Source organism: Rutilus rutilus (genome assembly GCF_951802725.1).
Source record: "Rutilus rutilus genome assembly, chromosome: 6".
In the NCBI taxonomy this organism is placed as follows: Eukaryota; Metazoa; Chordata; class Actinopteri; order Cypriniformes; family Leuciscidae; genus Rutilus; species Rutilus rutilus.
Window position 1 is genome coordinate 11575182 of NC_140214.1, and position 14054 is coordinate 11589235.

The following is a 14054-nucleotide window of genomic DNA, read 5'->3' on the forward strand; positions in this document are numbered from 1 at the left end:
TTTTTGGCAGAAATGGGCTTCCATTTTATAGACAAAAATATTCTTCAAAAAAGACATGAGGGTGAAAAGATGAAGAATGAACTATCCCTTTAAATGTAAATGTCTGAGCTTTTTGGCGCACCAGATATTCAGGCTCAGAATCTCAAAAGTACAAAGACTGATACAGTTCTGGAACTGTATTTCTGATTTTATTTCAGCTTTTAGTGCGTGTGTCAGACAAAAGACAAGTTATAAGTTTGTAGATGGTTCCTGGGCTTAATTATTCATAATTTAAATTCCCAGTTAGGAATTTTCAGTTGAATAGTTGATACACCATTAGAGATAGCTGTACACCATTTACAGTAGCTGTTAGTACTCTTTTTTTTTACTTGAGAATTCCTATAAATATTACAATTCAAAAGAGAGAATTTCAACAAGTATTGTTCTTAGGCTGACCACAGACTCAACAAATGTTTCCCAAGGATGTGGACTGATAAATTGAGTTTGTGCAAATGAACTACAGTAGACCAGAATAATCTCTAGTGTCTCTCTGCAATGTGTGAGGATGACATCATGGAACAGTTACATGTGTGTGTAATGCTGAACTCAGGGGCCTCTACTTCCAACACCATCCTCTGGGGACGGTTACGCAAGATAAAACTCTGAGAGTGAAGGTTCTAGTGAGAATATTTATTTTATTGTTCAATAGTTATTTACACGTAAAAACACATTTAAACCCAACAACATATTTATATAAAATATAACCAACACATACAACATCACCAGCTCTGAGTTTGGCTCAGTAAGTCTGCGTGTTGGGCTCTAATAGGTGTGTAGCATGCATGTCTCTGGTCATGTTGTTTTTCTCTCTGAGTTTGGATTGCAGTAACGTGTGCTCCACCACTCCCATCCGAACATCCATCTGCTCAATCTCCTGCTTCAGCTTGGTCAAACTCTGACGGATCTTCACCACTGGAGCTGCATCACAAAACACATGGACAAGCATAAACTCCAGCTCACATAAACAAACTGCACCATCAGTAGGGTGAAAGAGTGTTTGTTGTGCGTGCGGATTACCTCCATCAGACATGCTGCTGCCTTTCTCTTCCATTTCCTGTTTTACTTTCTCTAGCTCCTCACTGATCTGAAGCACAAATATATATAAGTTATTATTTGAATATTGTGTGGCTACGTGGACATAGTAAGGCTGTGTACACTCATTTATTAAAAACACAATGCTTTTTAATTGTTACTGTGTTGTAACCAAAAGATGGTCAAATCATTGTAATGCTGATATTCTGTGACTCTTCTCTTGCGATGTTTTTTTAGACTCACCTCAGCCAGAATCCTGGTTCTCTCTGTGACGCCTCCACTGGCCTGCTGATAAAGCTCTTTTACCTGACGAACAAAAACACACGTGCTTGACCATCCTCTGTTTTGACAGGTTGAGGGCAAGTAATACATTTTTTGGAATTGATTAATCAAGATGTTCACCTTGTTGAGCTGTGCTTGTGCTTGGCGGTATTCTGAAATGAGATGCTCGAGCTGAGTATTGAGATATTTCTCACGACTGCTTACTTTCTCCAGAGTTTTACTGATGTCCTCCCTCAGCTTAAACAGACAACCCTGAACACACACATATATATATACATACTTAGATTTAATATTTCACATTATTATCTATGGATGGATGGATGGATGGATGGATGACCTTGGCGTCGTGCAAGGACGTGTTGATGCCATCTTGATGTTGATGCATTTGATCAAGGTGAATCCTCCAATCCTGAAACACAGTAACCTGTTACTCAGTATTCAGCCAATCAGAGTCTCTCCAAAGACTTAAAGTTTGCAGAATTTGAGACCTTGTTGTCGGTGCGGATGGTGACTTTAAGTTGTGGAAGAACTCGCTCCACCTCTAGATTCCACTCAGCAGCATCAACATCTGACTCCAGAACCACTGCAGGCCTTGAACCACTGAGCTCCTAAACACACATATATCTACCAGTTGACTTTTACTGTACATACTGGGTAAAATGTTATGTACTAGTTCTTTAAGTTATTAATAAACATCCCTCCTAACTAGTATAAAAGACTAGGCTATTCTTGCTTTGTAGCACACACACAAATATCACCTCTCATATGGAACAACTCACAATCTCCAGAGAAAGACAGTAATTACTCCTTTCATGTTTATATTATATGTAAGGGATAATCCACAGCTAGCTGTGCATTAAATGATTTTAATGCACGACGCAGAGTCTATTCAAATCATTTAATGCACAGCTAGCCGTGGATTTCCTGCTTATACCATGGTCATTTGCCAGCATTGACAAGTTAAAGATGTTAATGATGTTTGTAGCACAATATTATATTAATATTATAGGAGTAAAAATGACAGTTATTTTTGTGTTACGGCTCATTATATCTAGCATTCTGCTTGCTTTAAATATGACACAGAGATGAAGCAGTGTTGTAAGATCACATTTATTTGAATGAATGAATTAGCATTTATTTGAATTAATTATCAAGAGAGAGAGAGAGATATTTATTGCTGAGAAATTCAGTAGCGGAGCTTTTTTATTATTAAAATTAAAATTTGCGGGCAGCAACACGTTTCTGTGTGTGCAGCGCGAACTCCGATCTCAGTGTGCAAGTGATTGTATGTGTGCTACAATGAAAACAGTGCATTGATAAAGAACGGTAATTAAACTGACTGGAATTAGCTGTGCATTAAACTGTTTTAATGCACACCTTCCAGCCAATCAGAATTGAGTATTCAGAAAGACCATACAGTATAATACTATATAAAATGCACATGCCAATGATTAATATAAAACTCACACTCTGATTGGTTCTGGTCTTCAGTGCATCTAAATCAAGTCCATCCTCTTCCTCATACTCCTCATCCTCCTGCTGAAGAGCCACATTTTTAATGAGTGTATGTGTGATTCACTTTACACATGAGTCTGTGTGTGTGTGATTCACTGTCATGTCTTCCTCCTGTGTGAATTAGGAGTGGGCGATAGCAGCAAACATTTATATTATGATATTCTCTATTTTTGTTGATAAAATATATCACCCATCTGATTTTTATATGTTTCATTGCTTTGATGCAAAACAATATCCAAAATAAACGTAAGTTATCACATTTGTATACAAATTTTTTTTAGTCACAAATTGCCAAAAATTTTTAAATAAATGTATCTTAAAAACAAATATATAAAAATGGCATTTATATCTCAAGATATTTTTTTAATACAAACAAACAGCTGAGCTAGATTACTCAATCCAATTTACAACAGTGAAAAAAACTGCTAATAGGAGAGCGTGACAGATAGCAGCAAAACTCAGGAAGGGGAAGCTTAGCTTAGAATAAAGTTGAAGTGTGACTCACTGTCATCTCTTCTTCCACTTTACTGAGAGTGAGCTCAGCATCATCTTCCTGCACACAATCATCTTCCACCTCCACAGACGGGTACAGAGGCCTGATAAAGAGAAAATACCTGTGTTATTGTGTGTGTGTATAATGGGAACAGAAAGTTTGTGAACCCTGGTGAAATTTGTGCTTCTACTACAACAAGATTGATATTAAAACTAAAGTAGCAAAGAACATCATCTGTATATCACATATGTATATGTGTACCTGTTCCAGATGAATCCTTTACTCTTTAGTGCTTTTTCTACCAGCTGGTCTAGAACATTACAGACATGCTCTCCAGATCCAGACTTCAGCTTAGATGGGGGGAAATCAACCTGGCCACCCTATAAACACACACACACACACACATACAGTGATAATCATGAAACCCAAATGCATCTACGCACACTTGTGAGGGTGTCATCTCTGTGATAATGTCTGACCAGGGCACGCAGCTCAGACAGGATGTTGGAGACGGTGGCGTTGGGGTCGTCGTACTCCTGCGGTGCATCAAACGGCCGTCCACACAGGGAAATCAACCAGGCGGCGATTACACTGAACATATAGAACTGCTCTCCGGGATTCGACAACACGTGAGGGCTAGAGACAAAATAATGCCTGAAAAACACAGAAAACATGTATTTGAACAAATCTCTATTTGAGAAGAAACACTGAACCAGTATACAGATTTTAAATCGATTCCTGGAATTTTACTTAAAAGTAACCCATGTCATGCTTTTCACGATTGCTTGAGATTGCAATTGCTTCAAATGTTCAAAAGTTTCTTTTTTTACTCTTTATAAGTTATATAGGCTAAGTTTATAAGTCTCTATGAGGACAAGATTAAAATATACAACGTGATTTGGATTTTATTATTAGATGATTCTTCAAATATAGCAAATTAGGATTCGGCCGAATCTGGTTGAATTTCAGCTGTGAGTTTGGACCACATACCACATGGAATTATGGCCCAAGATTGGCCCAAAAGCTACATGCTATAAGTAAACCAGATCCATGCCAGAAGCAGACCAAAACTCACACACAACTTCTTCCATATCCCCAGAAATCAGCCATAACTGGCCCACAACAGTGCCAGAATCACCAGATGTCAGCCAGAAAAGAGCCAAACTGCCACCACCTTTACCCCCCAGAACTCACCCACAACTGGACCAATATTATGCCAGAATCTCCAAAACTGAGCCAGAAATAATATTCATATTATTGTGAAATGTAGGCCTCTATATATATATATAAAAAAAACAGAAACCAAGCAAATGCAAAGTAGCCTATGACAAGTTTTAATGATGCTGACAAAAAAACCCCCTCAAATCTCAAGCAGATAAAAAAAAAAATAAAAAAAAAATAATAAATGTGAGAATGTGTCAAGAATAAATACACAAAATAATGCACAAATAGAATAAACCAAAATAAATTTGTTAAATAAGTGAAAATGAAAAAAAGCATATACTATTACTGCCTTTACGTGCTATCGGAAATTTCCTACTTCCCAGTTGTGATTATTACGAGCTAATCGCATTCAAATGTTGACTTGAGAGGGCATTCATGTCCAATTCTTAAACTAGGAAACTAACGTTAGTAACTTAGTATTCAAGATAATTCGGATAACATTAGCACGTGAAGGCAGCATATAAAACATGATCATGCCTTATAATCTATAAAGTAGCGATTCTGAGTCTCTCACCTGGACAGAGGTTTGATGTTGTGTTTGTCCAGAACCTGCTGCTCATAATCCAGAACTTTGAGTTTATCCAGCAGATCCTCCATTAGCACGAACGTCTGATGGACCGAACCGGGTCCGCGCTCTTCCTCCTCCGCCATCCTTCTCTCTCTCACTGTTCACATTCAAAAAGCTTTATTGGAAAGGCAAACGGGGTTTAAAGCTTAATTACACATTATAGACATGTATACACACATATTTCTCCTACTCTCTGTGTATTTTTGTCAGGTCGTTTCCCGCAGGCGGGAGGCTAACGTTACATTAGGGGACTCAGGATGTTGTAGTTACTGTCGCCAAGAATGACGTCAGACACGATGATGGCCATGATAGGAAACAAAATAATAGTACTGAACAGTGACGGATGATAATAAACAATGAGAAATAATGAATGATATAACATATGTGACTTGTAAATAAAACGGCAATAGCAAGCCAAGAGTCTTAATTTGACTGTTTGACTGAACGTTTTTTGCAAGAATCTCATAGTGCTGCCACGCGCTGGAGCGGAGAAGAAACGGTGCTACTACAGACAAGGTTATGCTTGAACTCTCTCTACATTCCTGCCTGATCCATGAATAGGCACATAGTCAAAGGAATGCTTATCTATTTATTTTATTTATTTCTATCATACATTATCGTTCAAAAGTTTTTTAATGTTAAAAGAAGTCTCTTCTGCTCTCCAAAGCTGTATTTATTTGATCCAAAATACAATACAGAAAAACTAGCAATATTCGGAAATATTTTAATTTAAAATAACTGTTTTCTATTTGATTATATTTTAAAATGCAATTTATTTCTGTGATGGCAAAGCATCATTACTCCAGTCTTCAGTGTCAAATGATTCTTCAGAATTGGTGTTTCTGGAGTTTCTAACGTCAAAAACTACCTTATAACCAGAGCCATATGTAACCAATCATGTCAAAGTGTGATCGTCAAGGAGTATGGCAAGCCGCCCGTGCCGGTGTCTGTTCCGGGGACATTGGTGTCCGTGCCGTAGATGGTGGTGTCCGTTCCGGAGACGGTGGTGTCCGTGCCAGAGACATTGGTGTCCTTTCCGGAGACATTGGTGTCCGTGCCGGAGACGGTGGTGTCCGTGCCGGAGTCGTTGGTGTCCGTTCCGGAGACGTTGGTGTGCGTGCCGGAGACGGTGGTGTCCGTGCCAGAGACATTGGTGTCCTTTCCGGAGACGGTGGTGTCCTTTCCAGAAACGGTGGTGTCCGTGCCGGAGACGGTGGTGTCCGTGCCGGAGTCGTTGGTGTCCGTTCCGGAGACGTTGGTGTGCATGCCGGAGACGGTGGTGTCTGTGCCGGAGACATTGGTGTCTTTTCCGGAGACATTGGTGTCCGTGCTGCAGTCGTTGGTGTCCGTTCCGGAGACGTTGGTGTCCCTTCCGGAGACGTTGTTGTCCATGCCAGAGACGTTGTTGTCCATGCCAGAGACGGTGGTGTCCGTGCCGCAGAAGGTAGTGTCTGTGTCGGAGACGGTGCTGTCTGTGTCGGAGACGGTGCTGTCCGTGCCGGAGACGGTGCTGTCCGTGCCGGAGACTTTGGTGTCCGTGCCGGAGATGGTGGTGTCCGTGCCTGTGTCCGTGCCGGAGACGGTGGTGTCCTTTCCGGAGACGGTGGTGTCCGTGCCGGAGACATTGGTGTCCTTTCCAGAGACGGTGGTGTCCGTGCCGAAGACGGTGGTGTCCTTTCCGGAGACGGTGGTGTCCGTGCCGGAGACGGTGGTGTCTGTACCAGTGTCCGTGCCCGAGACAATGTTGTTCGTGCCGAAGACGGTGGTCACGGTGGTGTCCATGCCGGAGACGGTGGTGTCCCTGCCAGTGACGTGGTGTTTCTCAGTCTTTATTCACTTTTCTCATGTTTTCTCAATAGAATTCATAAAAGTATGGAATAGAATAGCATAGTTCTAATAGGGGCACTTTGTGCATTGTTACAACATGCCCCACCTGCACAATTTGGATTTAAACCCTGCTAGTGTCTTCTTGCTAATTAGCGAAGCATTAAAGAACCATATCAACTGTTAAATAACATATTGGAGATTCAAATAATATCAGATTTGTCTAATTTAAAATAAACACTAAAAATAGAGATGAAAAATTAACATAAGTAAGAAATTTACTTTTGTAATGCTTAGATAAATGTTCAGTGATATCTTCCAAATATTTCAGAATTTTGGCGCAATTTACTAGTAAAACATCCAGATGAGTTTATTATGTCTATGCGTTGAACACCCTGGACTGATGACGCAAGAGTTGCAACTATGGCAGCTGAGAAGGCCATTCTTTGTGTTCTTTTTGAAGAAAAGTACACAAAGCGTTGACACTGATACCCCGTGTGAACGTACCGTTGGATTCTTACTGATTGTATGGGGTGGACAGGTGTCTTTATGCAGCTAACGACCTCAAACAGGTGCATCTAATTTAGGATAATAAATGGAGTGGAGGTGGACATTTTAAAGGCAGACTAACAGGTCTTTGAGGGTCAGAATTCTAGCTGATAGACAGGTGTTCAAATACTTATTTGCAGCTGTATCATACAAATAAATAGTTAAAAAATCATATATTGTGATTTCTGAATTTTTTTTTTTTTAGATTATGTCTCACAGTGGACATGCACCTACGATGACAATTTCAGACCCCTCCATGATTTCCAAGTGGGAGAACTCGCAAAATAGCAGGGTGTTCAAATACTTATTTTCCTCACTGTATATATTATATGTATATATTTACATATATTGACCTATTTACATCAGAAAAACTATTTGAGTGAACAGCTGAACTGAAAAATTTGAATGCTTGTGTTCTGTTTCCGAGATAAACCGTGAGTCAGAGTATGCTTTATTATGTTGGGTTACTATGAGCTGGGCAGAGCCGCTCAGCTGTTGAGATTAATTCCAAGAGATCTTTTTTTGGCTGATGGGTCAATCTTTCTTTCACTCTGCCAGTCTCTGTCTCTATGATGTTGGTGTGTGTATGAACATGAATGTTTGGAGATTCAAATGTTCTCTGGCCTTCTGAGGTTCAGTCCCCAGCGTGACTACCAGTGTTTTGGACAGAGTCATCTGCTCTTCACATGGTAATCAAAACACAAATGCAGAGTAAGAGGACACATTAGACAGGATATGTTTTCACATTTTAATACATTTCACATGTGGTTTATTGTAACAGAAATGACACAAACATTAATAGTGCTAGCACTAATAATTCATTTGGCTACCCAACACACATACTCATATACAATCTCACATTTTAGAGCACGTTTTATGGACAATTCTCCTCTTTCTTCCACTTTCTTCCACTTCCAATTACTTCCTCTGCATTTTATATGTTTTGTTCCATCCATTTCTCCACAGTTTCTGTGGTGAATTTCCTTTTTCAGTCCTCTTGAATACGAGTCGCCCCCTCTTCTGATACTGGACCCTCCCTCTTGATCTCGGTAACCACCTCTGTGTATGTCACATCTGGGCTGGGCTTCCTGCCTTTGGGAGGAGTCACAGCTGGCTCCCCCTCTGCACCTTCCTGGCCCTCAGCGACAGTGCGTTCCTTCTTCAGTTTGATTTTGAACGATTCTTTAGTCGGTGCTTTCTTAGCAATGTTTTCCTTCAGCCTCTCGCTGCTCTGACGCATCTTCTCTCGCTGCTCGGGGGGCACGATCTTCTCACCCAAGGTGTTGAATTTGGTTCCAAGCGTTTGGCCCGTCTTACTCAGGCTCTCCTTGGTCTTGCTTAGGTTTTCCCGCGTCTTATCGCGGGTCTTGCTCATGTTCTCTTTGGAGAACGCAGCTTTGATGTTCTCAATGCCTTTCAAGCCGCTCTGTTTCAGACGTGCGCCCCGGGATGACTCCGTCTCCTCTACCACCATGTACTCCTCATCAGATGATAGGTCAGCAGGGATGTCATACTCATCTGGCTCCACCTCCAAGTTAGCAAGCCCTGCCCCCTTGGGAGTCTTGGTGACAGCAACAGAGGGAACTTCAGTTTCACCCTGCGGTGACACAGGAGACACTATTATTCACTGGAAAACACACTCTGACTTTACCCACTCCCAGAAGGTCATGGAGAACAACTTTCTTCTGCTTTCTTGCAACAATGTCAAACTCAACAAGATGCAAGAGTAATTGTGCTAATTACCAAACATCAATTTCAATATTAACATATTTAGATTTAATTATTTATTAAAGAGTTAGTTCACCCAAAAATGCTAATTCTGTCATGAATTACTCAACCTTATGTCATTCCAAACCGATAAGTCTTTCGTTCATCTCTGGAAACCAAATTAACACAAAATTAAATCTGAGACCTTTCTGTCCCTCAATTGACACTTTCGCAACTACCACTTTCAAGCCCCAGAAAGATAAGGCATCATAAAAGTATTCCATGTGACCCAAGTGGTTTAACCTCAGTTTTATGAAGTGATGCGAGTGCTTTGTTTGTGCAAAAAAACAACAACAACATAATTTACCTCTTTATTTACAAAGTATTAATATCTAACATGCATTCATGAGAACACCACGACGCATACATGTTGTGTGGATTCATAAAGTGGTAAACAAAAGTTTTTTTGACGTCAACAAAGCACTCGTTTCGCTTCATAAAATTGAGGTTAAACCACTGAATTCACATGGATTACTTTAATGATGTCTTTACTACCTTTCTGGGGCTTGAATGGGGTAGATGCATAGGCTGTCAATGGAGGGACAGAAAGCTCTCAGATTTCATTTTGTGTCCATTTGTGTTCTGAAGATGAACAAAAATCTTACGGTTTTGGAACGACATGAGGGTGAGTAATTAATGACAGAATTTGCATTTCTGAGTAAACCCTTTAAGATTTAAATGCAAATTTCTATTTAGATGTATTACATGAAAGCATAAATAAGAATGTTGAGCTTTAGCTCTTGCTCTTACCAAAACAAAAACAGACAGCCTACATTTCAGGTGCTGTGTTGGGTGTAAAATGTTGGTTCAGTTACAGAACACAACTCATATACTTAAAGGGATTGTTCACTTAATGTAGAGAATATTTTAGTTTGAAGAATATTTTTTAACTGTTTTGTCCATATAATGAAAGTCAGTGTAGTCCAAAACAGCATTAGACCCCAATGACTTTCATTGTTAGGAGAAAAAAAATCTTCTTGGAACGACATGAAGGTGAGTAAATGATGACAGAATTATTCATTTTTTTGTCTGAACTATCTCATTAGGTAAAATATACTGATATAGTTTCAGCTGGGTTTTTTTTTTTTTGAAAAAATGATGATGATGCAAATAAGATGATATGTCTGATGCACATTGAACATGAAAAGTTGAAAACTAGTTCAAATCACCATAATATTAAAACAAAGCTGTTGGTCACTTTTTCTAAAACGCATAGTTCCGTGATTCTGATTAGTTAAGCCACGTTTAAATCTGTTGTAAATTACAAACATACACCTCCACTCCACATCGTGCCTAACAACATCGCTTAGCTGTTCTAAATTCACTGTAAACCACTTCAATGTCAGTCAGACATTCTGATCCTGTTTAAGTGGGTGGTTCTTGGCCATCACAAGCAAAGTAGACTAGATTTTATGTCAGTCTAATGTCTGGTTACTTGAGACTACCCTTCCCTTGAGGACATTTTTTCAATCTGTAAGAATGGATGTCTATGTACAGTATGTGTATGAATAAACTCCCTATTCAGGGAATAGCCTTAAAGAGTCTCTTCAGCTGTGTTCAGCAGCTCTATATTAGGAAAGCCCAGAATAACTACTCACAAACACACTCTCATACACACACACACACACACACACACACACACACACACACACACACACACACACACACACACACACACACACACACACACACACACACTAACAGCCTAATTTAGACTAATTTGTAACACATTTTCTCTAATTATTTATTCTGTATATTGAAGGAGGAGTGAGGAGTCGAATAGACAATTTGCCAGCATTTGTTCTATGCCAATAAGAAGAATTGAACAAAGTTTGTGTCCATCCCTAACAGCACGTTTAGTATTAGGGGCACCCAATGTAATAGTTTAAGAATAGATCATTCATAAACCACATTGGACTACAACTACAAATCTGTATCTGTGGTGGTTGAGGTCCAGTGTCACTCTTGAATGAACATATCAAAAATATATTTATTGTCATCTGACACACAAACATAAATAGGTAGCCAATCAGCTCTAGAAAGGAAATTCTCAAGTGTGCATACAGCAGGTGTCATTGTGAGATTACAGAGCCAACTTGCTGTTAAATGCCAAAAGGATAGAGCCTCACCATCAATCAACCAAAAGGTTTGATCACATTTACAGTTTGGTGAATTTTCACAAGTGAAATCCAATTCACGCAATCAGGAATTTTGGGTTTAAGACAGGTTCAAGTTGTTGACCAACAAAAAGCTGCTTTGTTTTAAAGTGACTTCTGTGTGAGCTGTGCTTCATAAAGTGCTAAATTATTGACAATAGACAATGGACCTTTTTTGCCTGTGGAATCTCACCAAAATGTCGCTGATGTGACCGCACCTTAACACGCATGCAGTGGTTAGCAATGGGTTTACCTGGTAGATAACAACCCTGAACTTGTTGCGTGTGAGAAGCTCATCCTGTGTAGTTTCCACCTTCTTCACACGCACGTTCTGTTTCTCCACACGTGAACGTACTTCTTTAACGTGCGTGCTCACGCGACGGGCTTTCTGCAGCAGTTTGTCAACGGTTGTTGCTGTGGCGCCATGGTCACGAGCCAGTTTAGTAAGCTCGGATTGGACAGCGTTTACAGAGCTTTCGAGCTGCTGCTGTCGCTCCTCCATGCGCTGCTGGCTCGCCTGGACGCCATCGATGATCGTAGACACTCGTTCCAGCAGAGAGAGAATCGACAGGGCCGAGATGGGCTGCCCGGATTCATCCTCGACCCCCAACATGACATCTCCTCTCTTTTCCATCTCTGATTCTCCTTTTCACCGTCCCTGAAAGTAAAGCTACCGGGCCAGAGATGGGTAAGGGGCCAGGCGGAATCAAACACACAGTAGAGAGAAACTGACACTCCAAGAGAGAGACTCCAATGGAATCTGACAAACTCCACCCCTGTTCACACAAAGATATAAATGCATGGATATAAATACAACTGTAAGAGGATACTAAGACAGTTTTGGAAGCTGTATCACAGAAGCGTTGGAAAGCCCCATTAATTCATACATTCAAGTAAGTATTGTGTGCATGTGTCATGGTGGCTTGTGATATGCATAACATGTGTTGCTTTCTCAGCTCTGAAATATCTAAAATGACAGTGGCATTGATCTAGAGCGCAAATGTGTGTGTTTGCGTGGTGAGGTGGACTTACTTTTATAAATCTGCCCCCCTGTGGCATACCGTCAACTCAACTGAAGCCAACAGCTGAGGAACGCACACACACACACAGTGTAAACTGACCTTGGAGGGGTTTCACATTGGCGTTTTGACCTCTGACCTCACATTAAGGCATACGAAAACTGCATCTCCCAGCATGCACTCTGAGTCACTGAGTAAAAAACACTAGAACTTTAAGAAAAACACTAAAGACATGACATTTTCCAAAACTCACTTTATACATTTTTACTGAGTTTAGACAGATTTGACATGCAAACTTTCACAGGCCTTCACATAATATCAAGTCACTGATTCACAAACTGATTTATAAGACTGATAAACACACAGCCTCTCACAGTCACATACTGATGGCCTTCTTTATGAAAATTCAGTTGTAAGAGGTTTGGATTGCTTGGTTTTGAATTGTGCTAAAACACAGCTGCTATTATCTCCTTTTTGCCAGCTTTATCCATCGTATTTTTCTATGGGGAAGTAAATTACTTCCTGTGGATGTGCGAGACTTTGGATTCATTAGCTACTGTACTGTAGGTAAACAAATAGAAAATAATAGCAAATACCGGTTTGCAACATCAAGCAGCATAACAGACTTTTTTGCACAGCTAAAATAATTGACACCGGAAGCCTCACACATTCAAGTTAAAAATGATTACACCTTCTCTTACATTAAAAAATGAGGAGGATAGAAGGTCAAATATAAAGAGAAAACAACAGATTCTGGCAGGAGTAGGCTTTACAAACATTCTCAGATACATATCTTTAACCTGTGGCCCACACTGTAAATCTCTTATGGAGAGTTTGGACTCTTAAAAGAACTATATTTTTCCTTTTCTTTTCTTTTTTTTAAAGAATATCTGAGTGATCCATGCCAAAGTCACGAAGCTATTGTGCTGTGGGTGGTTGCCAGGGCATTGCTATGTAGTTGCTAAGGCTTTCTGGGAGTTTTTTTTGCATGTTTCTATGTGGTTGCTAGGGTGTTCTGAGCGGTTGCTTACTGGCAAAAGATTGTCAGTTATATTCTGGTCCCAATAAATGGCTTGGGTAATGTTCTGCAACTGAAGAAAACGCATGCAAATAGAAAAAACACCAACAAATTAAGAAAACATCTTTTGTTTGACAACATGTGCTGCAAATCCTCACAACACAACCAAATACAGAAATGCGCTGCAAATACTCGCAACGCAACCAAATAGAGAAACGTGCTGCAAGTACTCATAATACAAGCATATAGGAAATGCACTGCAAATATTAACAACGCAACCAAATACAGACATGCGCTGCAAATATTTACAACGCAACCAAATACAGAAATACGCTGCAAATACTTGCGACGCAACCAAATACAGACATGCGCTGCAAATACTCGCAATGCAACCAAATACAGAAACGCTCTGCAAATACTCACAATACAACTGCGCTGCATATACTCACAATACTGAGTATTTGCAGAGCGTTTCTGTATTTGGTTGCGTTATGAGTATTTGCAGAGCATTTCTATATTTGGTTGTGTTGTGAGTATTTGCAGCACATCTGTTGTCAAACTGATGAAG

General features: G+C 40.0%; 2 protein-coding genes across 3 annotated transcripts; both read right to left on the reverse strand.

Moving 5' to 3' along the window:
* Positions 1-660: 660 nt before the first annotated feature.
* Positions 661-5466, reverse strand: ift57 (intraflagellar transport 57 homolog (Chlamydomonas)). Of its 2 annotated transcripts, none has more exons than XM_084410741.1 (12): positions 5331-5466; positions 5100-5250; positions 3841-4015; positions 3623-3741; positions 3374-3464; positions 2821-2892; positions 1842-1961; positions 1691-1762; positions 1474-1605; positions 1315-1377; positions 1057-1123; positions 661-957 (listed from the first exon to the last, which is right to left on the reverse strand). In XM_084410741.1, exons 2-12 carry the CDS (start codon positions 5234-5236, stop codon positions 779-781), a joined length of 1227 nt encoding a protein of 408 aa, XP_084266867.1. In that variant the 5' UTR covers positions 5237-5250; positions 5331-5466; the 3' UTR covers positions 661-778. The 2 variants fall into 2 exon arrangements, with proteins under 2 accessions (XP_084266867.1, XP_084266866.1); XM_084410740.1 differs by having other exon boundaries at positions 5344-5463.
* Positions 5467-8263: 2797 nt separating this feature from the next.
* On the reverse strand, positions 8264-13853 carry cavin4a (caveolae associated protein 4a). Its single transcript, XM_084410753.1, has 2 exons — positions 11703-13853; positions 8264-9123 (listed from the first exon to the last, which is right to left on the reverse strand). Exons 1-2 carry the CDS (start codon positions 12081-12083, stop codon positions 8515-8517), a joined length of 990 nt encoding a protein of 329 aa, XP_084266879.1. The 5' UTR covers positions 12084-13853; the 3' UTR covers positions 8264-8514.
* Between the last annotated feature and the right edge of the window lie 201 nt (positions 13854-14054).